Raw genomic sequence first — 27,881 nt, forward strand, 5'->3', positions numbered from 1 at the left:
TGCCTCTTCAGTTTTGTTTCTTTTTTTTTTTTTTTTAAGATTTTGTTTATTTATTCATGAGAGACACAGAGAGGGAGAGAGGCAGAGACACAGGCAGAGGGAGAAGCAGGCTCCATGCGGGGAGCCCAGTGTGGGACTCGATCCTGGGACCCCGGGATCTGACCTGAGCCAAAGGCAGATGCTCAACTGCTGAGCCACCCAGGCATCCTGTTTTGTTTCTTTCTGTAAAGATGATATTGTGCATCATTTGCACAGTAAAAATCAAATATTTTATGAGATGAAAAGATTCAGATGAGCCTTAAAGAGAACAAAACTTGCTGTTAATATAAAGAGATTGTAGGGGTGCCTGAGTGGCTCCGTTGGTTAAGCACTAGATTCTTGATTTCGGCCCCGGTCATGATCTTGGAGTTGTGAGATCAAGCCCCACATTGTGCTCTTCACTCAATGGGGCGTCTGCTGGAGATTCTCTCTTCTTTCTCCTCTACTCCCCACCCCCCTTACCACCACCACATACACACACACACACTCTCTCTCTCTACAATAAATCTTGTTTAGAAAGGTAGTAGATACTTTTTTGGAATGAAAAGTCTTTGTATACCCTGAACAGATGATTGAAAAGTAAGCTGAAGACAATTTGAGTCCTAAAAAAGGGAAGGGGTGGTATTCATTTCACAATGTTTTGAGTGTCAGACGATCGTCTGGATGTTAAGGACGTGTCAGCAAGCAGAGCAGACCTGGTGGTAACAGAAGGCCTGAGCACTGGCTCTGCTTGTCTGTCCTGAGTTTTACACGAGACTCTCAGGTCATGCTTGGGACATCTCCATCTCCCCTGGATCTCATAGCCGGCAGCTAATGTGCACAGAGGTTAATAAACTCATCCTGGGGACCACTGCCAGGAAGCAGACGCAGGATTTGGACAATAGAGACCTGACTCCAGGAACCTGGGGAGACCACTGCATTACACTGGGCTACTCCTTCTGTGATTTTTGTGTGTCGTCTTTGCAGATGGGAGATGCAAGGGATGGAATTCTTGTGATTTTGAGTCAGTTTGCTCCCTCAACGAAATCCACTTGTGGGAATTTGCCTCTGCTGTTTTATTGACAGGTGCTGTCATCGGGCCCGGCAAACTGCTCTCGTGTTGACAGGGAAGGTGCCCTAGTCAGCTGCATGCAGGCCACTGAGCAGAGGGGGGCCTGGCCTTGGTATCAATGGAAAAACAAGCCCAGACCCACTGATGACACTGCCTCTCTTACAGGGTGGGCATGAAGTTGCTGATGTCGTGTCAGAGGAGAGAGACTCAGAGAGATAAGGGACAAAGAAATGTCAGGCATCAGCAGGAGAACTTCCCAGAGCAGGAATCAGCATAGGGGTGTGCTGGGGGCAGAGGGACAGGCCATATGGAATTTGCATCGAGTGGGAGGCCCAGGTGAATTTTGTCCTGTGTTCCTAAAGTCAAATGTCCCCTGGCTCTGCCCAGGTGGGGGGTTATCTTTATCATTACTTAAGTCTCCAGTCAGTTGCACCAACCTTTGAGGATGATCTCATCCCCGATACGGTGGTGGCATCGCCCTCCTGCTAAGTCCTGCAGGTCTGCAGCAAGGCCCTGGCAGAGAGGGAGCTCCGCGCCACGGTGACACGACCCGTCAGACACTTCCTGTTGGCCAAGAAGCCGTACCTGTCGGTGACATGTTTGTTTTAGCAAACTCAGTTTCAGTGACAGCTGGCAGGTGGACAGAGCAGAAAGGCAAGAAGAGATGGCAGGCGCTCGGAATGATGAGGACATGGTGTTTGACGTTGCGGGGAGAGGGAGCGGTGGCTGCTGGTACGCGGGACCCAGCCCTGACAGTCTGCATCTCTTGTCCACAGAACAGACGCTCTGCTCCTGAGGCTGTCCCTGGTGGTCGGCAAGGAGGTGTTTTACGCGGCCCTTTGGGGGAGCGTCCTGGTGAGCCCGGCCATCCGCCTCCCCGCCTCGCTCTTCGTGGTGGGCCACATCAGCAGGGACTCGCCCGGCAAGGAGCAGAAGTACATGCTGGGCACGGATTACCAGCTCACGGTGGGTGCTGCTCCTCTCGGGAGGGCGGGTGGCGGCCGGGTGGCGGCCGGGTTCCTCGCGCACAGCTTGTCAGCTGGGGCTGCCAAGGGACATCGGTGATGGTGGCAGGGAAGTGGAAGTGTCCTGAGCCTCCGAGTCTGTGCGCTCTGCTGCCGAGCAGACCGGGGAGGCATCCGTAGGTCAGTAGGCAGGACGAAACCCAGGGTGGTGGGCTTTGTTTCCAACGTATGCATTAACGATGGCCGTATTCAGTATGTATTGGCACCTAAAGAGGCCCTTCTGGAAGCCCGGCCAAGGCTTCAGTGGTACGATTAGCTGGTCAGGTGTAGGCAGTGCTCCAGAAACCGCGAGGACTGTGCTGCGTTAGCCGAGAACCTTGTGTCCCCCGCCGGCCTGCCACATGCCCACCGTCCACACATCAGGTTCCCTCTTCCTCCAGTTGCTGTGTCTCTCCATCCTGCTCCTGCCATCGTCCTGTCGTCTGGCCGCCCTCAAACCTAGATGGTCAGGGTTCTTCGGGCGTCCATCCCCAGGCGCTTCGGACAGCTGCCTTCTTCCCTGCAAGGCCGCCTCTTCCCATGACCCTCCAGATCTTTCTTCTCTTCGCACACTGAGCTCTGGGGTGTCGATGGCCTGCAGTCTGTCGCCACCTAGTGGGAAGCGTGAGCAGCGTGCGTGTCTCCCCACTCCACCTCTGCTTCCTTCAGCCTCTGATGCCGGCTGGGACCTGTGCGGTCACCTTCCAACAGGCTCTCCCCTTCCCCTCCCCCCATCCAGGCTTCTTTGATTACCCTTAGCTCTTTGCTTTGCTAAAGCATAACTTTGCTCATGCCTACACTGTGCTTGAAAAGTATCTGGATTCCTCTTGCCTACAGATAAAGTCCAAACTCGAGAGTATTTCAGGTCCACTCCCAACCCACCAATGCCTTACGCTCCCTCCAGGCCCCTGCACTCCTGAGCTCCCTGCCCAGCCTGGTCTGGAGGTCTGGGATGCCACCTCCTTGCTCCTCGCACTCACTCCCCATCCCTTCTCCATGGATCTCAGCGCACGTCCTCCCTGACCTTCCGGCTCAGCCTTCCCTGGTGGAAAGATCTCTTCCTCCCCTTTTCTCCCTCCCCTCTTCTGAATTCTCATAGGTTTTTATTAGCATTTCTCCTATGGCTCTTCTCCTCTGGTACACTTCTGTATCTCATGTATCTATATCTGGAAAAGACAGGCGAAATATGTATTGAATTGGTTTGGAATCCATTTCACGGAATGTCTTTGGGGTTTTAAGTTAGCCCGAAGTTTCTGTTGGACCCTAAAGATGTTCCTTTCTGGAATCATAGAATGTGAGGTCTTAGAACCGGACCATCTGGTCCAAGCCTCTGCAGCTCTCAGATGGACCGTGTGAGGGCTGCAGCTGACTGGATCGCCGATGTCACACTCAGTTTACAGCCTACTTGGGAGCTTCCTGGGTGTAACCTGAACCTGGCCTGTGTATGTGGAGGGCAGGGAGAGACCAAGAGACAAGCCGCTCCAGATGGGGAGGGGGCCAGCTCAATAAGCAAGGGAACTTACTTACAAGGCTTGTCTTGGCGGCCACGAGACAGTTGATCTCTGCATCTGTTCTGAAGAAAAGGTTCACAGCAGCCGCACTCTCAGTTTCAAAAGGGAAAAAACACCTCATTGATATTATAAAAATCTAATAGAAGCAGAAAAAAGAAAAGGGAAATTTGCACATAGATGAAGGTGATAGTAAGCTGTAAAGGGGAAACTAAGGCAAAGTTACATCAGATCAGTTGCTTCCAACCTTCAACTTCACTAGCTGGGGAAGCGCCGTGGAGACAGCCAGCTGGGGTCCCAATTGAGAGGCCTGGATGGAGCATCCTCCCCTCAAGTGAGACTTCCGACTGACCATCCCCATCAGGGCTGTGTTTATAGGGCAGATGATGGGCTCTGAGGTTAAAAAATTATTCACCTAAAAAAAAAAAATTTATTCACCTACGTGCAGTTTGGAGCGAGCTACGTTTCTGTGTTATCGTGTCTCTACATCTTCAAAGAGCCTGGACTGGGTGTGCTTGTCTCCCCTTCCGGATTCCATTCTGAGGGTGGGGGGCAGCCCAGCCCAGAGCAGGAGGGGATGCAAGGCAAATTGCATAGCTCTTGGTGTCCAGAGCAGAAGGGCCAGTTCTGTCCTGGAGGCCAGCTGATGTCAACCAACCGGGCTCCCAAGGTCACTTAGGCGGCACGAGTCTCACAAACAGCATTCCCAACCCTGCCTGTGTACGTGCAGGTGGAGGTGGTCGGTTATGCAGGACAGACCACAGAGACCTCCAACCGCACCGTACAGCTTCCACCTGCCAAATCTTAAGTTTATGTAGAGGCCCTACTGGGTTCAGTCCTACACACCTTGCATGTGTTCTCAGCGGCACATCACTGTCTCAAGGCTGTGGACCCTCAGGGACCTTGGAGCAGGGAGGGTAAGCAGAATGTACATTCCAGGACCGGGGAGGGGGTGAGGAGCCTCCAGCTTACAGATCACGTCTGGTCGATGGCCTCCCCCAGCACACACTGCCCCCTCCCCCCCCCACCCGTGTCTAGAACTAAAACCCACATTTTTACCTTACTGTTCTGTTCCACGTGATTTAACACAATGGTTTCAAGATTCCCAGGAGTTACCTTCACTTTTGTGACTGTAAACAGTAGCCTGCAAATAATGTTAAATGTCTTGGGAGTGAAATGTTCATGGTGGTTTATCACTTACAGGTAAAGTCTCTGTGTGCGTCACTGTTGGACTCAAATGTTCTGGTGCAAAGAAATACTCTGGAAATCGTTCTGTTCTTCTTTCCATTTTATACCTGTCTGGTAAGTCGTTTGTGTTCTTCCAGGAAGGTCACTGGTATTTCCTGAGGACGTGGGGAAGGCGGCGGGATGGACGGTTTAAAGCAGCCACTTTGTGATCACCATTTGCTTTCAGCCGATGGAAGGTCCTTGGTCATTTTTGTGAGGATGGTGTTTCTGTAGCAAAAACCAAATGGCCTCTGTGGACATTGTGAAGAACCAACTCCTTTTGAGAAGAACTGCCTTTCTAAGATAAAGCTTTGTAGACTGCTGAGGACGGGCCACATGTCAGAAAGCCAATAATCATCCAATCATCCCTTTGCAGTAAAGTTTTCTCTGTCCCCCAATAGGATTCCAACGAGAGAGCCATTCCCCTGCCCAGAGCTGACATTGTGCAGATCCTGTCGGCGGCCACCCAGACCCTGCTGAGAAGAGACATGTCTCTCAACAGAAGGCTTTATGCATGGTTACTAGGTACTGAGCCGTAGCTGATCATTGAAAGTCAGAGTTAACATGAAACCTTTTAGTGCTGATTTTTGGGACACATTTCAATCTTCATGATACGTTTCTGAATCATAAGGTGTGGAGAGAGAACACACCGACTGAATATGGCCCTGCTCAGCTGAGTTATGTCTACACTGTAGCTTTGCTTATGGTGCAAGTATTACATTAAAAATAGGGAAATAAATCCATGGGATATTTATTGAATATTGAATTCCATCTTAAGAGGCTTGAAATACTGCAAAAAAATTGTAGTTAAACCTTTTTCAAGTAGAAGCCTGTTGCTATAAAGAAGTCTCATGGGATTGGGGGGTGGGTGAGAGAAGACCCACAAATGTTATAGAGTTTGCGTAAAAGAAGGTTTGGCGTAGATGGAAATGTTTGTGGAACTGATATAAAGTTTTAGAAGACATTTGGATGACTTCAGGGGAGAGCATGAGAAACCAGGCTTGTGTTTCTAAAGAGCCCTTGACTATTGGTTGGGAGGCTTCATAGGGACAGAGCCCAGGAAGTCACAGGGCATGGAGGCTCCTGGCACTTTCTGAATTTTATAAATTCCCACGTTCATGTACCTGAGCAGAAAAGGTGTAAAAAATGACCATGAATGGACTCTGTAGCTTTTTTTTAAGACTTTTTTTTTTTTTTAGAGCAGTTTTATATTCAGATCAAAATCAGAGGAAGGTACAGAGAGTTCCCAGCTTCCCGCAGCCCCTCCACTGGCGTGGCACATTCGTCACAGTCAGTGAACTGGCACATCCTCACCAGGGTCCGTGGTTTCCATCAGGGCTCGTTCTTGGGGGTGTCCTTACTGTGGGTGTGGACAGGTGTGTAAGGACGTGCGTCCACCATGACAGCGTCAGTGCAGAGTAGTTTCACCACCCTAAGAAATTCTCTGCTTCACTGCTTTTATAACCCTCAACATGTAGGTCTTCTCACACCAAAGTCAGGAAGTTCTCTGAACCCCTTCTTTCCTCTCTTCTCCCTGGTTATAGAACTTCCAGAATCCATTGCATGGAAGCTTAGGAAGGATTTCAAGAGGAATATTTGCAGGCTTTTTAAGCATTTTTATCAAAAGGATGATTTTGCGAAACATTCAGCTCTGTCCTAGTTGGCCTTGACTTGTGTGTAGAGAGGACCTGGGATCCAAATTCAGTGCTGGGTTAGACCTGTTAGCCTTGGTCCCAGAGTCCATGGTCTCTCCTTGTGCCAGAAGATGCCTTTTCTTATCCCAAAGACCTCATAGACTTAGCCAAGGCCCAAAATAAAGGCATGTAGATGAGAATAGCTCGATTTTACATACTGCCATGCAAACACTGGTTTTTGAAAATGATCCTCATTTCATTCAATCCTTGTAATCAGGCTTGTTAAAGACACTTAGAGTGAATTCTTGGAACAGACTAAATTGACTCCTAATGAGGTGGAATCCTTGGGACATCACTTCTTTTGTCAGAAGAAAATGTGACTTAGTCTTACCAGATTGGAATTTGGTTTTCTGTTGGAGGAATTCTAGTTTTAAAAATGCTGGAGCATGAGACCTTTGCACAGTATTATGTACTTTAAAATTGTAGATCTTGTTACAGCTTATGGTTCTTGTTCTTTTATAGGTTCAGATATTAAAGGAAATACCATTGTGCCAGAATCTGAACTCTCAAATTCTTACGAAGACCAGTCCTCGTATTTTTTTGAAAAATATTCCAAGGATCTTTTAGTTGAGGTAAAGGAGCCTTTCCGGAAAGTAGATCCCAATCAGAACATTCCTGATCATGATTCCTCAGCAGATCAATTGGCAGGACCTCAAAGCAGACATTGGGCAAGTTCCTGGATCCACGGGTGGGAAAAATTCTGTGTGCTCATTCTGTGCCCTGTGATTGGTTTTCTCCCTCTCCCAGAGTATTTACAAGTAGAACAACCAATAATGTCAAACTGTCCCTGGACAATATCCTGATTTGTGGCTTTTTTTTTTTTTTAAATAGGGTCTAGCTGAGATACTGCACCAGAAGTTCTCAGATGCCGATGTAGAGGAGCGCCACCATGCATACCTGAAGCCCTTCCGCGTCCTCGTCAGTCTGCTTGACAAGCCAGAAATAGGTAATGTGCGGAACGTGGTCACCACCGTAGGCCCAAGGGTATTAAGCTTGGCGAGACAACAATCCTCAGGTTATTTTGAATGTAATTCCATCTTCGGAGTTTCCGAATCTTGAAATAGTTCGGTCATGTTATGTGTTCAGTTATCCTATCTAGGCACCACTTAAAAGTTTTGCACAATAACATGAGCACTTTTGTTAGAAAAATACCTTTGGCTCCTATTGTGCACGTCGGCACATGTGCCTCCAGAGTATAGACAGTTCAGACTTTGTGAGAATGTTTCTCCAATCAAATATCATGTATCAAATGAGCTTAGATTTTATTTTCAAGGGAGTAGGGGACCCTCCTCCGTCTTTTTGCTTTGTGACTGGGGCAAGGCACTTCTGCAATGTGGGCCTCAGTCTGTTCCTCTGCCAAATGAACCGGGTTGAACTAGATTCTGGTTCCTAAAGGGTCCCCTCTTACACACTGTGGTCCTGCAAGTGTTGGTTCTCCCTGCTTAAAGAGTAGAGATGGCTTCAATATCCATTGACAGGTCTTAACATCCAGTCACTTGGACACCATGATGGGTCCCATCTTCTCCATGGGATTTTAAGGGTTTTTTGTTGTGATGGTGGTGGTGGTTTTTTTGTATTTAAGTAAGTAAGAATGAATGAATGAATGAATGAATGAATGAATGAGAGAGAGAGAGAAAGCACAGAAGGACAAGGGAGAAGCAAGCTCTGTGCTGAGCAAGGAGCCTGTCTTGGGGCTCAATCCTAGGCCTCTGAGATCATGATGTTAGCAGAAGGCAGACGCTTAACCGACTGAGCCACCCAGGAGCCCTGGGATTTCAAGTTTGATGGTATCATCTGAGCTCTCAGGACTTGTACATCGCCTGGTAGCTGTTTGCAGAGAATGAGGTCAAGGGCATTACCAAGGAGCCTTCTCCCTCTAGTCTTCGTTGATTCATTCAGGGGCAGTCAGGGTACATTTGCTGTGTGGCAGGGATGATGCTAAGGCTCTAGAGGTGCAAAAAAGAAGGCATCCAGTCAAGTTGGATGGAAGGGAGATTCTGAGGTCCTCGTGCGTTTTACTATTGTGAGTAATAACAGCTGACATTTTTTGAGCGATTTTTTAATGTGAAGTGACTTGTATACATCATTTAACGTACATCACCCTATGCACCTCCCCGCCCCCGACAACCCTGAAGTGAGTTTTCTCACTGCTCCCATCTTACAGATGGAAAAGACAAGAGGTTTGCCAGAGGCTGCCCAGGAGCTGAGATTAAAACGCAGTCTGTCTGACTCTAGAGCCTAAGCTCTTGTTGGCAGGACGCCACTGCTTACCTGACTGTGCTTGGACCCCCCATACCCGAGATGCTTAGTCCTGGAACACAGATGAACTTGTGTCCCATGATGTGTACAGCTCTAGCTGCTCTTAAAGTCAAAGCTTGAAGCGTCTGTCCCTCCAAGCTTCGGCCCTAAGTGCCACCTGAAGGTACTTGTGTACTGTGCTCCCCTCATCACCCCCCCCCCCCGCCCCCCCGCCGCCCCCGGCTGCCTCTGTTGGCCAGCGGTGGCTCCAGTAGATTTTCATCCTGGTGTGGAGTAACTGCAATTTGGGAAAATCATGATTTAGGCTAAAAAGTGAAGTGAGCTATGTAAGTGTCTTGGGACCCTCCCACGTAACTTGGGGAAATATTCAAAGAAAAAAGTGACTGCATTTTGGAGGATGAGTGTTTTATGTTGTGACCCTGCACCTTGGTGAGCCAAGTGAAATATTGCTGCCAGCTGGGGCTCCAGGTCATAGTTGCTGGAAGGCAGTGAATGGCAGGCTTCTCCCCAATCTAGCAGTCTGATTTTATTTTTCTGTTAATTTAGTTGTCCCAGAGAAGACCTACTTGAGAGGTAGAGGAGTGGATTATACAGAAGGAGAGCTAGAAGGCCCAGGGCGCTCATTCTTTTGCTACCAGGCTTCACTCACTGCCCCATTTTCTCCTGAATCATGGCAACAAACTTGCCTTCATTTGTAAAAATCAAATTCAGCTTTCTTACAGCGTAGATAAAATACACGCGGGGCTTATCGTGAAAAAGTTTTCTCAGAGGCACACCTTCTGTTTTTGTGAAAAAAGCAGCATGAAAGATTGGATTAATCTGCTGATTGCTTTTTTTTTTAAGATTTTATTTATTCATGATAGTCACAGAGAGAGAGAGAGAGAGAGGCAGAGACACAGGCAGAGGGAGAAGCAGGCTCCATGCATAGAGCCCGATGTGGGATTCGATCCCGGGTCTCCAGGATTGCGCCCTGGGCCAAAGGCAGGCGCCAAACCGCTGTGCCACCCAGGGATCCCTGATTGCTTTTTAACACAGATATATTGACCAAACTTTCATTTCCTCTGAATCCATCCTGTCTTCATCCCTTCGTACACATGCGTGAGAAGTCACTCCCTTCCCTGCCTGATGGCTGCCTTCCACCTGCCTCACCGGCGGGAATGCTTCTCTGACCTGCAGCTGGTCTATTCCTCTGTGCCTTTTAATAAGCTTCTCAAGAGTGGTGGTATTTCTTTTGTGGGGTTCTAGCTCATGATTAAGAGAATTTAGAGATGTGCCTGACTGGCTTAGTTGGTAGAGGATGTGACTTCTTGATCTCAGGGTCATGAGTTCAAACCCCATGTTGGGTGGAGAGATTACTTTTAAAAAAGAGAGGGGCAGTCCCGGTGGCTCGGCGGTTTAGCGCTGCCTTCGGCCCAGGGTGGGATCCTGGGGACCTGGGATCGAGTCCCGTGTCGGGCTCCCTGCGTGGAGCCTGCTTCTCCCTCTGCCTGTGTCTCTGCCCCTCTCTCTCTCTCTCTCTCTCTCTCTCTGTCTCTCATGCATAAATAAAACCTTAAAAAAAAAAAGAGGGAGAGAAAGAAAGAAAAACAAGGATGCCTCCATGATTCAGTCAGTTAAGTGTCTGACTCTTGGTTTTGGCTCAGTTTGCACTCTCCGAGTCATGAGATTGAGTCCCTGGTTGGGCTCCCTTGTGCTCTGTGCAGAGTGTGCTTGGGTTTCTCTTTCCCTCTGCCCCCCCCCCACACTCAAGTGCACACACTCTCTCTCAAATAAATAAATAAACCTTTTAAAATAAATCCGTTTTCAAAGAATGTAAAATAAAATCAGAAAGTTGCCCTGCTCCATTGGTATTTATGCTGAGTAGCATCTCTGGCCAAGCAGCGTGTTCACACTTACACACACTGAGCGTGCACCCGGCTCCCCAGGCTAGTCTGTCTTGGATGCCTTCCTTCACCTCTCTGCCCCATCCCTTTGTCCGTAGTCCATACGACAATTCAGTACCTGGTCGTATGGCTATTGTAAGGCGTAAACAAGGTAACAGATACAGCAAGTGCTGCAAAAATATTGGCCATTTTCATGAATTTTATTCCCCTGGCTTGGGTTGTCACTGTCAAACTCTGTTTCACGCATATGTTGTTTATTGATTTGAACTTGGGTTGTTCATCTCTCTCTGACCATTTTCTTTTCAATTACAGGGCCTCGAGTGGTTGGGAATTTGTTTCTCGAAGTCATCCGAGCCTTTTATTCTTACTGCAGAGACGCTCTTGGCTCTGATCTCAAACTTAGCTATACCCAGAGTGGAAACTCACTAATAAGGTACAGCTTTGGCTCCCAGCTTCACACTTCTTCCCCATCCACACTTCACAGTCTGGCTCCCAACTTCACACTTTATCCCTGTCCACACTTTACACTCTGGCTCCCAACTTCAAATTCGTCCCTGTCCACACTTCACACTCTGGTTCCCAGCTTCACACCTCTTCCCCGTCCACACTTCACACTCTGGCCCCCAGCTTTACGCTCGTCCCTGTCCACACTTCACACTCTGGCCCTCATCTTCTCACTCGTCCCTGTCCATACTTCACATTCTGGTTCCCAGCTTCACACCTCTTCCCCATCCATACTTCACACTCTAGCTCCCAGCTTCACACTCCTTCCCCATCCATGCTTCACACTCTGCCTCTCAGCTTCACACTCATCCCCGTCCATACTTCACACTCTGCCCCCCAGCTTCACACTCCTTCCCCATCCACGCTTCACACTTTGCCTCTCAGCTTCACACTTTATCCCCATTCACACTTCACACTCTGGCCCCCAGCTTCATACTTCTTCCCCATCCATACTTCACACTTTGGTTCATAGCTTCACACTTCTTCTCCATAACCTGATGGCACAAGTCTCGTTTCCTTACTGTTTATTTTTTTTTTCCTTACTGTTTATTATAAGTCATGTGGGGCTAGAGAAAGCAGGCAGGCAAGGGATCACACCACTGATTAAGGTAACCGATGCTCTTGAGTCCATCACCATAAATGGCCTGCTTCCTGTCAAATACTGTCAAGAGGTTTTTGTTTTGTTTTTTTTCTTTTCTGTGAGAGAGGGTGGTGGGAGCGCTTGCACACGAGCAGAGGAGAGGGGCAGATGGAGAAGCAGGCTGGCCGCTGAGCAGGGAGTCGGAGGCAGGACTCCATCCCAGGACCCCAAGATCATGACCTGAGCTGAAAGCAGACACTTCACCAACTAAGCCACCCAGGTGCCCTTTGAAGAGTTTCAAAGGCATCTGAGTTAGTCTCTGCCCAGCTGGGACATACAGAACATATTTACTGAGCAAGTGTGAAAGCTGTTTCAAGGACAGGAGCTGGTGTGCCCATGTGGTGACTTACAGGGAGGATGGCAGAGGATGGGGCAAGGTCAGGAAGTGGAGCCAGGGTCTGGTGGCAGGGGGAGAGCTGGCCAAGGGCACCCTAAGGGCCTGTGCTGCAGGATCTGAAGGTGGAGTTAGTGGGGTTCAGGACATGGCAGACATGTATGTAGGTATATAGTTCTCTCTCTCAACCCTAGGTTTTGGGTTTTGTTCCTTTTTCCCCCCAAGATTTTATTTATTAGAGTGGGATGAGGGGGAGTGCAGATGGAGAAGCAGACTCCCCAATGAGCAGGGAGTCCAGTGTGGGACTCATTCCCGGAGCCCTGGGATCATGACCTGAGCTGAAGGCAGTCAACCACTGAGCCACCTAGGCGTCCCTTGTTTTTGTTCCTTTTAAGATAATACAGTCTCTTCTTTTTTACTTTATTCTTGATGTAACTTTTTTCTGCTTGAATTGGCATTAGGTATATTGAAAATATAAATCTATTTGAAGAGTTCTCTGGCTTCTTAATTGTCAATGTACCAAGAGTTCTGAGTGTTTGCTTTTTCTCTCCCAGAGTGTTTGTTCTTTTCTCCCAGAATTATTGTTTTTCTGAATACGAAAATAGTACATGCTCTTTGTGGAATATACTAATATTTGCACATATCGAGAAAAAAGATATCACCCACAATCCCACCGCCCTTGAGAAGAAAAACATAAAACATTTTTATTTCCAGATTTTCAATGCAATCATAAATATATCGATGCCTATATTTTATTTTAAAGATGGAATTCGAGGGGAGCCTGGCTGGCTTAGTCAGTTAAGCATCCAACTCTTGATTTCAGCTCAGGTCATGATCTCAGTATCATGGGATCAAGCCCCACATCGGGCTCCTCGCTCAGTGGGGAGTCTGCTTAAGGTCTTCTCCCTCTTTTCCTCCTGCAGCTCACACGCTTGCTCTCTCCCTAAAATAAATAATTAAATCTTTAAGAAAATAATCTATAGAGATGGAATTACATTAATTATTTAGTTGCTTATTTTCTTAAAATGCAGTCATGAGTAGCTCCCCTGCCTTCTCCAGTGGAACATCACGTTGCCTTTGGTTCCTCAATGAGGATTTATCACTTATTTAAATAAATCCTGACTGACCAGTCTCCCATTGATTAACTGTTAGGTGGCCTCTACTTTCTCAGTATTTTTAAACGGCCTTGCAGTGGTATTCTCATGCATACTTGTGTGCCTGTACAAGGACTTCTGTAGGAGAAACCCCTAGAATACATTTCCTGAGTCATAGAAGATGCACATTTAAATCTTAGCCAAATTTCCCACCCAAATGGGTGTACCCTGTTATTTTACCAGCAGGGTACTAATGACTGACTGGTTTATACCGATTCTTTTTACAGTAGCTCTTACACTTACTTCTAAGAGAATGTATCAGCATATATACTGTGTAGGATGGCATTATGCAAACTTTTTTCTCTGTCAGACTAGTAACATATTTATCCTTACTGGGTTTTGTCTGTCTCTCTAGAAATAAGCAAACGAGGGACTCCTGGGTGGCTCAGTGATTGGGTGCCTGCCTTTGGCTCAGGTCGTGATCCCGGGATCCGGGATGGAGTCCCCCATCAGGCTCCCTGCGAGGAGCCTGCTTCTCCCTCTGCCTATGTCTCTGCTTCTCAGTCTGTGTCTCTCGTGGATAAATAAATCTTAAAAAAAAAAAAAAAAGTAAATGAATTACAATTTTTCAGACACACTGTTCTCATGATAGACGGTTTCTCATAGATATATTTATGAGCATCCACCTTCCTTTACAGTGCAATAAAAGAAAACAGAAATGCCTCTGAGATTGTTAAAACGGTGAATTTGCTGATCACCTCCCTAAGCACAGACTTTCTCTGGGACTATATGACCCGGTGTTTTGAGGACTGCTTTAGGTAAGTATCCAGTTCAGGATTATGGAATGTTTAGGAAGGATTGGAAGCTTTTGTAGTTTCATAGCTGCTTATTGTGGCTCAGGGTGGGTGGTCTCTGCTGAGCACACAATGGGAGAGAATTCACTTAAAATTTTAGTAGAATAAAAGATATTGCCCGTGAGAAGGTTCCGATAATCTCTGCCACATAATTCTGGAGCTTTTTAATTTATTAATTCTAATTTGAGAAAACCCTGTGCATTTTCTAGGTACATTGACCAAACATATCTTCATATTGTTCTCTGGGAGGTGGATCTGTTTAAAGGGGTTTATTCTGCACCTCAGTGACAAGAGCAAGTGATTTTAAAATCATCAGTCTTCTCAAATTCTTCCTGAAATTTTTGTATCACGGGTCAGATAAAAGCTTTAATGTTTCAAACTGCCATAATCAGCTTTATGTCAGCTTTAGTCGGTGACTTGCACCACCTCAACATTGTGGATGGTGGCACACCCTGGGGAGCCTCTCCCAGGACCCTCTCCCCACAGCGGGGGACTAGTGTAGTCTCTCAGCCCCTGTCTTGTCCAAGTCACAGCATCAGGCTTCCTTCCTCTTACTGTTCAGCATGATGCTCTCTGCTGTCTCTGTTCTTCCTCAACCTAGCAACTTAATAGAAGCTTTACTTATTGTTTGCTGTGGGCCCTCCTCTGGCCTGAAAGCCAAGCACACCCATTAGCTCCTTGGGACACCCCCAAAGAGAAGTCGGCACTTGTATCAAAGAAGAAAACCGGAGCCCAGTGACATGAGGCACCCGGTATGGCACTACACAACACATTAGCAGCAGCCGAGATGCGAACCCAGGAATGTCTGACTCCCCAGCTGATCCCACTGTGCTGCTCTGTGTCCCTGGAGCCAGGTCCCCGTAGGCATTCAACTCCGTGATGGATAAATTAGTCGTAGTTGGACCCATGGGCAAGAGCACAGCTGGCTGTGTTAGACTGAAGCTACAGTATATCTTGGTCAGCCTATTTGCATTTCGGAGTCACATGGTGTGCTTGCCTTCTCAAAAAGAAAAAAAAATCAACTATGCAACATTTCAAATGTAAGAAAGAACAAGAAATGCCAGGCACACATGCACCCATTACTGGAAATTTAGGCAACACTTGGCCATTGTTTTTCAGATTTTTTTTTTTTAAAGGAATAAAATGTTGCCTCCTAGGTAGAACTAACTCCCTCCTACCTTCCCAGCACCTGCTCCTTTCCTATTGGGATTATTAGTGTCTATCGTGCCGCTGATGTTGTCTGTGCCCTTATAACTAAATGTGTATCCAGAAATGACACAGTCCAGTGTGTCTGTTCAAGTTTTACATGAGGGATATCAGGTTGTAGATAACGTTGCAGTCTGATGTTGTGGGGTTGGTTAACAGTCCTCTGGAGATCTGTGTGTACATCGGGTGGAAACACCAGTTTCAATTTTTTCATTGTTACAAATAGCACTTTGTCCTGTCCCTTTACAGACATATGCTGGGGGTTTCCTGAGATTAGTTGCTAGATTATAGTGTATGCAGTTCTTCAAAGGCATTCTCTTGCTAAGATAAACCCCTGGGTAGCCAGGTGCTAATTTGCAATGAAGACAACCCAGGTTGAGTTGTGCTGTGATGGCTCGATGAATCCAAAGCTACTCTGTTTTGAGAACCAACATGTATGGTTTTTGACTTACCTATTTCACCAGCTGCCTGCTTATTTAGAAACAAGTGTTGAGTTTTTGTATAAGCGGCTACCGTAGAGCTGACCGGTGAAGTTAAACTTCTCTGTGGAAGCTGGAAAAGCTAAGTGGCTCACGGGGATGAGCTCAAGGGTGTCACATGGAGGAGTCATCTCAGGCTGCCCCCACAGCAGGTGGACCTGTGCAGTCCATGTCTTCTCTAGCCAGGCGGCTTCCCTTGGACCACGCGTTTGCTTAGCGTTGCTCCTGTTGAAAGCAGGATGTGCTGGGCTCGGAATCCCACCACCAAGGGACCACCCTCATTGAACTGATGAAGTTCGAGTCTGAGTTGGACCTGTTTGGGAGACAGGCAGATTCAAGACACTGACTGACACCTCTGTGTCCAGTGGTTTTAGTCACTGAAGCTTCCTCATTAGAACACAGAGCTGTCTTTCGTTATGTTTGAAATAGAGTAACTTGATTCGACATCATAAGAGATACTTAAAGTTATTAGAGGAGAAAGAATTGATTGGATTTTCTTCCCCGTGACTTCTGTAGACCAACGAAGCACACTTACACTGTTGGGAAAAGCATCAGCCCTCCCCCGACGGTCTCGGAGCTCTGCACCCTCCTGGTGTTCCTTCTGGATGTTATCCCCTTGGTAAGGCCCCTGCCAAGAAGTGGTGACCCCGTGCTTGCTGTTATTTCCGTTCATTAGTGTTGTTGGCCTGATAAACCACACCTTCCTGAAAAGCGGGTGCGCATAAATCCACAACACTTTTTATGTTTGTTTTGGCCTGGAAGATGTAGCTGAATGTAACCTCTTAAGTCTCTTATGCAAGAGACAGGTAGAGAAAAAACTACATCTGAAACTAATGATGTACTATATATTGGCAAATTGAATTTAAATTTTAAAAATTAAAAAAAAAAATAAAAGAAGTTATAACTCTGAGCCGATTGTAAGTGGCCTGAGCCCAGGTCACGTAAGCCAGATAAACTGGCATCACCTTGCACTGCCGTTATTTAGGAGTGAGAGTAAATGTATTTCTAGGTAAAATTGTGCCACTGGCTAATTTTCTTAAAGGAAACTAATTTCCTTAATATGGAAGTAAGCGTGGCAGTGATTTTCTATTAGAAAAAGTAAAGACACCTGAGGGGCGCCTGGGTGGGTAGCTCAATCAGATGAGCGTCTAGCTCTTGATTGGTTCAGGTCATAATTCTCAGGGACCTGAGATCAAGTCCCACATCGAGCTCCATGCTGAGAGTGGAGCCTCCATAAGATTCTCTCTCTCTTCCTGCCCTTCCCTCTGCTCACATGCATGCTCTCTCTCTCTCTCCCCCAAGTCTTTAGGAAGAAAAAAAGCAAAGAAAAGGTAAAGACACTTGAAAAGAGAGAAAGAATGTGCATTGATTTGTTGAGATCAAAGAGATTTTTTTTTTCTGATTTGGGAATGAACATGAGACACTCATTCTCTAAAAAGATTGACTTTTCAGGGCGCCTGGGTGGCTCAGTGTGTTAAGTGTCTGCCTTAGGCTCAGGTCATGACCTCAGGGTCCTGGGATTCAGCTACATGTCTGGCTCCTTGCTCATCGAGGAGTCTCCTTGTCCCTCTATCCCCCCCACCTTCTCACACACACACATGCTCACTCTCTCTCTCTCTCTCTCATTAATAAAATCTTTTTAAAAATGGACTTTTTCAAGGTGCCATTTTGAGGTGCATTTTTTTTCTGACCAGAAATTGGAAACCTGTTAGTTAATCTCATGTTTGTTTTCCACAGGAACTTTACTCCGAGGTGCAAACCCAGTACCTCCCTCAGGTGCTGGGCTGTCTGGTGCAGCCTCTAGCTGAGGAAATGGAGGCATTGAGCTTACCTGAGCTCACGCATGCCTTGAAGACATGTTTCAAAGTGCTCAGCAAGGTCCAGATGCCACCTTCCTACTTGGACATGGAGCCCACGAGCGGAAGCATGGTATGGCCCCGAGGAGCACAAGTGGCTCCCTTGGGCTAGGCTTTTGCCTTCCTGGGAGCAGGAAGGAATTAGGGTTGGTTGGAGTGAGAGTAAAGATCAGGGACGCCTGGATGGTTCAGTGGTTGAGTATCTGCCTTTGGCTCAGAGCGTGATCCCAGGGTCCTGGGATCGAGTCCTGCATCAGGCTCCCTGCTGGGAGCCTGCAGTCTCCCTCTGCCTATGTCTCTGCCTGTCTCTGTTTCTCTCATGAATGAATTTTTTTAAAAAAAGGAGTAAAGATCAGGGGATATAAAGGTAATAGCTAAAATATGCTTCTAAAATCCTCAAACCCTTCCTAAAAGCATCTAGCCTGGTAGCTGACACCCGCATTCACTTTGCTCACCCCCGCTACGTTCTCCTACAGCTATTGCTTCAATTCAGCTCAGTCTCCAGACCTTTTTATGCATATGTTTGTATTTGTGTGACGCTGGTGTCTTTTTAAGCATCTAAGTGAGATATTAGTTTACGTGGGCTGCAGTAGGGAAGTATCACTGGCTGAGTGATTTAAATAAGCGGAAGTTAGTGCCTCCCAGTTCTGGAGCTGGAAGTCAGGGATCACGGCGTGGGCCGGGCTGGTTTTCTCTGAGGGTGTGGGAGGAAGAGACGGCTCCGTCCTCTGTCCCAGCTCCTGGTGGTGCTAGCAGTCTCTGGTGTCCCTCTGCTATAGACTCATTGCCCTGATCTGTCTTCATCCTCACAATGCCAGATTTCCTCTTTGTAAGGACATCAGTCATGTTGGATTAGGGTCCACCCTGAGGAGCTCATTTTAACTTGACCATCGGCAAAGAGCCCGTGTCCAAAGAAGGTCATATTTACAAGTACCGGGGTTAGGACTTCTCATCTTTTGAGGGGGACACACTTCAAGCCATAACATCTGCTGTTTTCTGACTCACTTTGGTTCTCTTTCCACTTTGGTCTACATAGAGGTCTCTTACTCTTGTTTGGTTTCCACGCCATATAGTCTTGCTGCTTTACCTCATCTTCCGCTCTTCCCCTACCAAGGTCACATAGATGATTTCGGGTTTTTCAATGTTAAAAACAGTGCTGTACTAAGTATCCTTGCACAACTAGTTCGTGCTTGCAGGTTTCTCTGAAGGATCAACTCCTCCACGTGGACTGTGATCAAGCCCATTTCTTTTTAAACTGGGAGAGATGCATGTTCCTTCTAAGTTGGTATGGATGCTGCCAAAGGGTCCTCCCAGAAGACAATAACAGCCAGAGTTCCCCCAAGCAGCTCGAGGCCCGCAGTCTGGATTGTTTTTATTTTCTGCTTTCCTTAAAGATTTGAAAATTCTGCTCTTGACACCCATTCAGTGCAGCTGCAGGCAGGAGTGCAGACAGACGAGGCAATGGGCCCTCCACTCTGAGTGGTCAGGGCCGGGCCTGCACTTGGGTGCAGATTCACTTACAGACTGGTAATCTCCCTTCCAAAGTTAGTCCCCCCCCCTTTTTTTTTCTAGCTATTGTAGCTAATAAATTTCCCTTAAATGATTTAAGACACAAAATTTAAGCATGTGTCTACAAATACAATTGATGATGTTTCACAAAGTGCATTCTATTTCATTCTTCCCTATAGAGCACACTGTAAGAGAAGAGGTTGACTGGTTGAAGGTTGCAGTGTCATCTCCTTGAAAAAGCCACAGAATGGGCACCTGGATGGCTCAGTGGTTGAGTGTCTGCCTTTGGCTCAGGTTGTGATCCAGGGTTCTGGGATCAAGTCCCACATTTGGCTCAGGTTGTGATCCCAGGGTCCTGGGATCAAGTCCTGTGTTGGGCTCCATATAGCTTGCTTCTTCCTCTGCCTATGTCTCTGCCTCTCTCTCTCTCTCTGTGTGTGTATCTCATGAATAAATTAAAATCTTTAAAAAAAAAAAAAAAAAGGAAAAAAGCCAGAATACACACACACACACACACACACACACACACACACAGATAGATAGACAGATGGGTACCATATACACACAGGTAAACACTTTATTCTGGCTTTTTGCTCATTAATTTCTTCAGGCCTTTATTTTACCCTCAGCTCAATATCCTCATTCAGTTTTTTTAATTTAAAATATGTCAGAAACTATTTTTAAATAGGGTTTTTGAACCTTGAACCTAAATAAATTATACAGATTGGGCTCAAAGCCTGCCTCCTTGGAGAGTGTGGGGCCCGGCAGCCTCTTCCCTCTCTCTTCCCCCTGATGTGCTGTCTTCATTTTATTATATGCTTTCACGCAGGGATTCTCTTGCTTTAGAGAATTAGGGTTTCGAAAAACAAGAAGTACATATTCATGGTATGCCCGATATTTGAATCTCTTGGCCTCACAAGAAGTGTAAAATACAAATTTCCTTTTTTTTTTTTTTTTTTTTTTTTTTTACAGAGCCCAGTAAAAGGTGAAAACAGTGAAATGATTATAGACACCAAGGCAGTGATTCCAGTTGATGAAGATGCTTCGTTTCCTCCCCTCAAGTCTGAAGACAGTGGGATCGGGCTCAGTGCCTCATCGCCAGAGCTCTCGGAGCACTTGCGAGTCCCCAGGGTTTCTCCCGAAAAAGACGATGTTTGGAAGAAGGGTGGGAGTATGCAGCGGACATTTCTTTGCATCCAGGAGCTGATCGCCAATTTTGCCCACAAGAACATTTTTGGAGTACAAGTGACAACGTCCGGGGAAGAGGACAAGCATGAAGAGCCCGCAGGCCAGAGGGATGAAGGCGGGCCACCGTGTGCAGCAGGCAGCGACTCCGACAGGAAGAACCCATGGGACGCGAAGCCCATCAGCGTGCCCCAGTTTAAGCAGATGCTCTCAGACTTGTTCACAGCTCGAGGGTCTCCATTTAAGACAAAAAGTGCGGAGTTGCCATCACCTCTTCCCAGGAGCCCCGGCCCAAAGAAGGAGAGGGACTGGGCTGTGGAGCAGGTGGTCGTTGACCTGGGCAGCTCGCGGGAGGGCTGCAGGGAGGCCTTCGCCGCCGCCTGCCACCTGCTGCTGGACTGCGCCACCTTCCCCGTCTACCTGTCTGAGGAGGAGACGGAGCGGCTCTGCGAAACGCTCTTCCAGCTTCCCGGTGAGAGGGCTGCCCCCCCCAGAGTCCTCCTCAAGGAGCCCTGTCGTTCAGCTGGTGTTCACAGACCAGTCAAAACCCTGTCTGCCCTGTGTGTTTTTGTCACTATTTGTGTGTGCTTTTGACTTGCGTCTTAAAGGGGGCAGATTGGTGAGGATGGGACCGTATCTCTAAACTTGAGCGGTCCCACACAGCCCATTAAGAGGTCTGGAACAGAAAAGGTGCTTAATGATGATCAGTGAATAGACTAGTCCATCATCCCGGTTGTTAAAGATCGGCATTAGTTTGCTAAGGTGCCATATCAAAGTGCCACAAGCTGAATGGCTAAAACCACAGAAATGTATTGTCTCACAGTTCTGGAGGCAGAAATCTGAGGGCTGTTCTCCATTTGAAGGATCAGGAGGATGTGTTCCCAGGCCTCTCCCCTAGCTTCTGGTAGTTCCTTGGCTTATTGGCATCCTAACTGCAGCTTGCATGGTGCCCCCCTGCATATGTGTACATGTCCTGGGTTCCGGACACCAGTCATACCAGATTAGGGGCCCACCCTCGTATGGCCTTGCTTTAACTCCTTACATGTGCATCAACCCTATTTCCAAAGAAGTTTGCATTCTGAGGTCCTAAAGGGGTTTATGACTGCAATGTAAGAATTTGGGGGTGTTGGAGGGACACCGTTCTACCCATAATAGGCAGTGTCTTAGCAGCTCCAGCACTCACAGAGTGGCTTAAGGGACAGAAATGTCCTTCTCACAGTTCTGGAGGCTGGAAGTTTGAGGTCAGGGTGCCAGCAGAGTCAGTTTCTAATGAGAGCTCTCCCCTTGGTTATAGACAGCCACCTTCTCTCGGGTTGCTCACAGCCCGAGGGTCCAGGGAGATCTCACTGGTGTCTGTTATAAGGGCACTCATCTCGTCATGAGGGCCCCACCTCCAAATACCATTGCATCAGGCTTCAACGTATAAATCTGGGGCAGACACAACTCAATCCTTAGCAGGTAGTGAACGCTTTAAAGAAAAAAGAGGAAGATAGAGAACAAGAGAAAAGTGATTACATTGGTGGGAATGCAGGACAAAGCTGTCCCCTCCTGTTGTCATTACAGTAAATTTCCTGTGCAGTGTGTCTCTTGGCTCATTAGCTGCAGATGACCTGTGCTTGGAAGCACGTCACTAGGTTTTAAATCTACGGTGCATTTTGGGCCCTTTTAAAGCTAGTGCCATGTGTCCCACCATCAAGACAGCCTTGAAAAAACACTTCGAACTCTATGCCAAAAAATGTGGATTGACTCTATAAATCTAGAAGAAATTTTTAACGTGAATTCTCTATGTAAATTTTTAAAATAAAAAGTAAACACTTTGAGTCATCTCGGAGCCTTGAGATTGACATTTCCAGAATTCCAGTAATGTGACAAGCTTTCGAAAGCAGACCCAGTCTCCTTTGTCCTCTGGCCCTGCGTGATGGCTGATACCGTGTCCCCAGCGGAAGGTTATCCCCCTGCTGGCCACCCGACTTGTGGATCTCAGGGTGTCTTAGAACCTGCACATGGTGGAGGTGTGTCTTCATGGGATTTTGTTTGTCTGACCTGCTTCCTTTCAGGAGCCGGCGACTGTAGTTTCCCGTCGTGGCTGCGATCCCTCATGACTGTGGGCTGCTGTGTGTCTGACTGCTTCCTCCAGAACGTGGCCATCTCCACTCTGCTGGAGGTGATCAACCACTCCCAATCCCTGGCCCTTGTCATCGAAGACAAGATGAAACGCTACAAGAGCTCTGGACACAACCCCTTTTTCGGCAAGCTGCAGATGGTGACGGTTCCTCCCATTGCTCCAGGAATACTGAAAGTCATTGCAGAGAAAACAGACTTCTATCAGGTACTTCCCACTCGGAGGAGGTGGGCGGGAGCCTCTTCCTGACCACTTATTTAAAGTTGCCTGCGAGGTGGCAGGCGCTGTGATGGGGTATGGTGGCTCGGGGGACAGCCCGAGAGGGTTGCTGGAGACCTGTGCTCCCCTTGTCTGCGCCACTACCCCAGCCTGCTGGCACAGTTTCTGGCTCTGCAGCAAGAGTTCCATAAAGATTTGTGTTCAGTTTTAGGCTAACTGGACTTCATATGCAAAGATTGTTGAATTATCTAAATATATGGAACAAGAGATTGTGCCCTAACTTATAAGGGTAAAGGCTTTGAAGCTAGTTAACTATTTTTTTAAGATTTTTTTTATTTGAGAGAGAGAGAGAGAGAGAGAGACAGCAGGACAGTGGGGAGGGGCAGAGGGAGAGGGAGAAACAGATTCCCCACTGAGCAGGGAGCCCGATGCGGAGCTCGATCCCAGGACTCTGGGATCATGACCTGAGCCGAAGGCAGATGCCCAACCAACTGAGCCACCCAGGCATCCCAAAGCTAGTTAACCTCAAGGAAAACATAGGACTCGTCAAATTTAAGAAAGATTATTGCCAAAGACAGTGAGCAGGTGTTCTCTCTCTTTTGGGGGACAAAGCGAAATAGCTTAAAGCTATATATGCCAGGGCTCATTTAATTGCAGAAAGCTACAAGCAGTTCCAGTCAGCTTATGAGAAAAAAGAAAAAGTGGAGTTTACATTGAGCTAGTGCCCCGTGGAGGCCAAAAGGCAAGAGTGGAATGCAGCTGGCTCTCACCTGGGGGGCTGTGAGACTCGGAGGCTGCTCCCTCTGCACCTCGCTGGGCCATCCAGGGGTTCAGGTAACAAACGTGGTTGCCACTTGACCTTCGGTCTGCCTCCTGACCGTCAGGTTTGGCTCCTATAGCTAATGATGCTTGTATGTCTTTCCTGTAATTCTGGACCAACTGGTCGGGGCTGTTAAACAGTCTGTCAGTGAAGCACCCTTGGGTCAGTGCCTTCAGCTTCTCCAGCCCACCCAGCAGTGACAGGGGCCCTGGGGCAGGAGGTGATGTGATGCAGAGAGGAATGTGCCCGCTCACCGGGACCTGTGGATGGAACAGGTTTCCCTGCACTGATGGGGCGGCAGGCACCCTGAAAAGCTGTGACGCTTAGGAAGGGATATTTTGCATGTTTTATGGGTGAATGAGATATTGAACCTATACTGTCCCTTTGGGTCCTAAGAGCCTCTGTGCTGAAAGGCCTTGGAAATAGGCTGCCATTTTTCTGTTTGGGATGAGCTCTTCCCAAACAGGTCACATAACTCAGGCCACCTCACAGCTCGGTTTCTTCTTGACGCTGTTGTTAATAATAGCTGTATTTAGACATAATTCACAGGCCACATACATCACCCACTGGAAGTGTACAGTTCAGTGGCTTTCACTGTGTCTACAGAACTGTGCCTTTGTGCTTACTGTTTTTTCTGGGTTTTGTCATCCCCCCTTTGCCATTTTCTTTTTCAGCAAATGGATATTTTCCAGTGCAATGTTTGCATCGCTTTCATGATTTTTCTCCGTAGATCTTTGGAGCTTTCTCGGTGGTCGCTCCAGGGTTTTACCAAGTACATCCTAGCTCATCAGAATCTACTCACTTCCAGACTGAGATGCAGTGAAACCCAGAGACCTCCTTCAGTGTCAGCTTTTCCTCCCCTTCCTGGTGCTGTTGTTCTGCACGTTACACCCGTGTGTGTGTCCGTGTGTGAGACAGACCCCACGACACAGCGTTAGAGTCACTACATGATACTGTGTTCTTTAAAGAAGTGGGGAGGAGAAAGGAGACTGAATAGCTATACAGTTTGTTACTTAACTTTCTTCTTTAACATTCCTGGCCCTTCAGGTGGGGCTTTCAGGTGGCACCCAGGCCACTGCCTTCCCTCCCGCACACCTGTGCCCTGCCTGTCTTCCATGCCACTGGCGCACAAGGGTGTTTCTACATGTTCTGGTGATAGCTGCTGGGATACCTATGTGCTCAGCCTCTTCCAGAAAATCAGTTGAAAGAAAGGAGGTAGCATTTATGCTGTCTTTTTAGAGTTACGCAATTACCTTTACTGGTGCTGTTTATATGGATTTGATGAACTGGGGTCAGTTGCTTTCACCTCGAGAACTTCCTTTAGTATTTCTTTTGTGTTTTGATTTGATTTTTTTAAAATTTAAATTCAATGCATATGTAGTGAATTCTTAGTTGCAGAGGTGGAAATGAGCGATTGAGAAGCTGCATGTAACACCCAGTGCTCATTCCATCGGGCGCCCTCCTTAATGCCCGTCACCCAGTTGCCCCATGCCCCCACCAGAACTTCCTTTAGAGTTTCTTATAAGACAGGTCTGCTAGCAACAGATTCACTCAGTGTTTATATGGAATACCTTTATTTCTCCTTTTATGAAAGATAGTTTTCCTAGGTATAATGTTCTTGGTTGTGGTTTTTTTCTTTCAACACTTGGAATATAAGAATAAATATACTTTAAACAGCCCCAGATATGCTTGAATATACAATATGTAAGTAAAGCAGCACTTTTTTTGAGAGCATCCATGTTGTGCACACAGGGGCACGGGAGCAGGGAGAGAGAGAGAATCCTAACCAGGCTACACACACAGCACGGAGCCCACCTTAGGGGCTTGATCTCACAACCCTGAGATCGTGACCTGAGCTGAAATCAAGAGTCAGACACTTAACCAACTAAGCCATCCAGATGCCCAACAGCACTTTTTCAATAATCTGTGACAAATGCTCATGTGAATGTTGGAACTTACATTGGAACCCCCCATTTGGATATGTGATCCCACTGTCATCTTGCCTCCAGCCTTTCTTATGAAAAGGCAGCTCTTCATCTTCTTGGGTTTCCCTTGTGAATGAGGAGTGATTTTTCTCTTGCTGCTTCAAAGTTTCCTCCTTCTCTTAGTCTGTTAGCCTCTCGTTGTGATGTGTCCAGTGTGGATCGTGTGGAGTTTATCCTACTTGGAATCCTTCAAGCTTCTTAAATGTGTAGTTCAATATCTTTTTTTTTTTTTTAAATCAAATTTGGGAAGGTTTTGTCCCCTACTTCTGCACATATTTTCCCTGCTCCTTTCTCCTCCTCCTTCCCCAGCACTCCACTTATGGACGTGCTGCTGCTGCTGCACTTGACCGTTTCCTTTCCTTCGTTTCTTTCTCTTTATTCTTCAGATTTCACCATTTCTGTTGATCCATTTTCTTCACCGAGTTTTCCTTCTTTCAGTTCAGATGAACCAGTGAGCCCTTTGAGGGGTGAAAGTTTCATTTCAGTTATTGTACTTTCAGTTCCAAAATTTCCATTTGGTTCCTTCTCTTCCTTCCTTCCACTTTCTGTCTCCCTGTTGATGTCTTCTACTTGAAAAGAAATTGTCATCATATCTTCCTTTACTTTTTTAAGCATGGCTTCCTTGAGTTATTTAAACATACTTACAATCACTACTTTGGAGTCTTTGCTAAATAAATCTGACACCTGGTTGCTCTCCCAGACACCTTCTGTTGCCTGCGTTTTCCCTTATGCGAGTATCATATTTTCTTGTTTTGTTGCATGTCTTACAGTTTTTATCAAAACCTGGATATTTTAGATAATGTATCATAGCAACTTTATTCTGACCGCCATCCGCATCTTGTTTTGTCCTTGTCTGCTGTTTGGTGACTTGCCTAGACTGTTTTGGTGGAGTCTGTCTCCCCTGCCATATGAGTCCTTTAGTGCTGCTCCCTGGAGGGACGTGCGGTCAGCCTGCAGTGACAGTGGCCTAAGAAGGTTTGTCACTGACTGTCTCTTTCCCTGGTCTCTGTGAAGCTGTCTGTCAGTGTATACCCCACTATTGGGCTCCACAAACTGCTGGCTCACTGCTCTCATGTTTTCAGCAGTGAGCAGAGACGTACGTTACCCCACAGTCTCATGGTTTCTGGAGGTCATCTTTGAGTTGTTTTGTTTACCAAAGAGGGTTCTTCCAAAGTGTCTCTTGTCCTGGTTATTTCTGATAAACAAGCTGGCCTATTGCTGTCATGGAGCTACCAGCCTCTTTGTAATCACTTATTAAAAAATTCCATTGCTTTTGAGAGCACTCTTGGGTTTGAACTGCCCCACATTTTCCTGGAGGAGCTAGCTCTCTGGTTTGTGGCCTGCCTCTCACTCTGGACAAAGTCTCTGCATCCTGTTGCTCAAGAAGTGCTGGGACTGAGACAGTTGCCTGCTTCTCTTGGAGGGCAAGCCCTGTAGGTCACCCCCAGTGGTATAGCCTCCAGTCATCTGATCTTGCTTCTCTGAGCATGGAATGTCCCCCTACCAGTAAACTAGGGAAAGAACGATCTGAACTCAAGCACTCTTGGCCTACAGTGTGTGGACACAGCCTCCACCCAGGAGTGAGGACAAGGAGTGAAATGCTGTGGCCTGTGCCTTCCGTGAAGATGCAGAGCCTTGGACTGGGAGCTGGGGAGGGTCAGGGGGATAATCACGTTCCTTGTCACACCAAGCTGGGCTGGGGGGTGAGAGGGAGGGTTGTAGTTCCATTGCTACAGACTTGTTTTTTCTACTGGAATTAGATTTTCTTGAATAAATATTTCTTTATTTCCTGAATGTCCTTAGGATAATTTCCAGAGACTCTAAATGTTTGATTGTTTTTTTTTTCCATAATTTTCAGTTTTATTTACAGTAGTTTTTCTGGGAGAGCACATGGAGCTCCTCACACAGCCAGACTATCTTGTGTCCTCAGACCCCATCTATGGCGTCAGATCCTTAGAGTCTTACTAACTTGCTGTTGGGCTCGGGTCCCTCATCCCGGACATGCCCCCTCCTCTTCTTACCAGAGTTGAGTCCGTGTGGATCTTGCAACCAGGAACCATGTCACTAATCCAGCAGCTGTGCCTGGGCAACTCTTCCTTGTTCCTGCTTCTATCTGAGAAGTTTGCGGTCATTATGTTGTAAGGCACAGGGAAAGAACAGAAGGAAGAATTTAGTCTGTGAATCTTTGGAAAGCTATCAATAGAATAAAATGGCTGCATTAAATATTCTTGTTTTGACGATGTACCCTTGGTGATGTTTTTGGAAAGTATGCTTTTCTGAGTTCTTTCTGAAGCCTTGATTTTTATTTTGAGTCAGATGTGGTACATATCTGAGTCTTTACCACTCGCTGGGCACTGGAGTGTGCTTTCTACAATACACAGCTCTCTAGAACGATGGCAGTGGCTGGCG

The 27,881-nt window shown here is 47.1% G+C and overlaps 1 protein-coding gene and 1 long non-coding RNA gene across 6 annotated transcripts in view; one reads left to right on the forward strand and one right to left on the reverse strand.

Moving 5' to 3' along the window:
- Positions 1 to 27,881, forward strand: part of DOP1B (DOP1 leucine zipper like protein B) — a 105,231-nt gene that overhangs the window by 34,895 nt on the left and 42,455 nt on the right. For all 5 annotated transcript variants that reach the window (XR_012021389.1, XM_072806904.1, XM_072806902.1 and 2 more), the window contains 11 exons: positions 1,867 to 2,056; positions 4,806 to 4,904; positions 5,231 to 5,354; positions 6,986 to 7,095; positions 7,355 to 7,469; positions 10,978 to 11,098; positions 13,936 to 14,055; positions 16,293 to 16,395; positions 17,514 to 17,705; positions 20,114 to 20,798; positions 22,384 to 22,655. Coding sequence is in view for 4 of the 5 variants with exons in the window: in XM_072806904.1 (XP_072663005.1) it covers positions 1,867 to 2,056; positions 4,806 to 4,904; positions 5,231 to 5,354; positions 6,986 to 7,095; positions 7,355 to 7,469; positions 10,978 to 11,098; positions 13,936 to 14,055; positions 16,293 to 16,395; positions 17,514 to 17,705; positions 20,114 to 20,798; positions 22,384 to 22,655 (2,131 nt within the window). In the remaining variant the exon portion in view is untranslated. The remainder of the gene's footprint in view (positions 1 to 1,866; positions 2,057 to 4,805; positions 4,905 to 5,230; positions 5,355 to 6,985; positions 7,096 to 7,354; positions 7,470 to 10,977; positions 11,099 to 13,935; positions 14,056 to 16,292; positions 16,396 to 17,513; positions 17,706 to 20,113; positions 20,799 to 22,383; positions 22,656 to 27,881) is intronic.
- On the reverse strand, positions 12,823 to 23,557 carry LOC140621637 (uncharacterized). The gene is made up of 3 exons (XR_012021390.1): positions 23,438 to 23,557; positions 15,750 to 16,089; positions 12,823 to 13,086 (listed from the first exon to the last, which is right to left on the reverse strand). It is a non-coding gene; the product is annotated as an uncharacterized lncRNA (long non-coding RNA).

The sequence above is a fragment of the Canis lupus genome, chromosome 30, assembly GCF_048164855.1.
Source record: "Canis lupus baileyi chromosome 30, mCanLup2.hap1, whole genome shotgun sequence".
Lineage (NCBI taxonomy): Eukaryota > Metazoa > Chordata > Mammalia > Carnivora > Canidae > Canis > Canis lupus.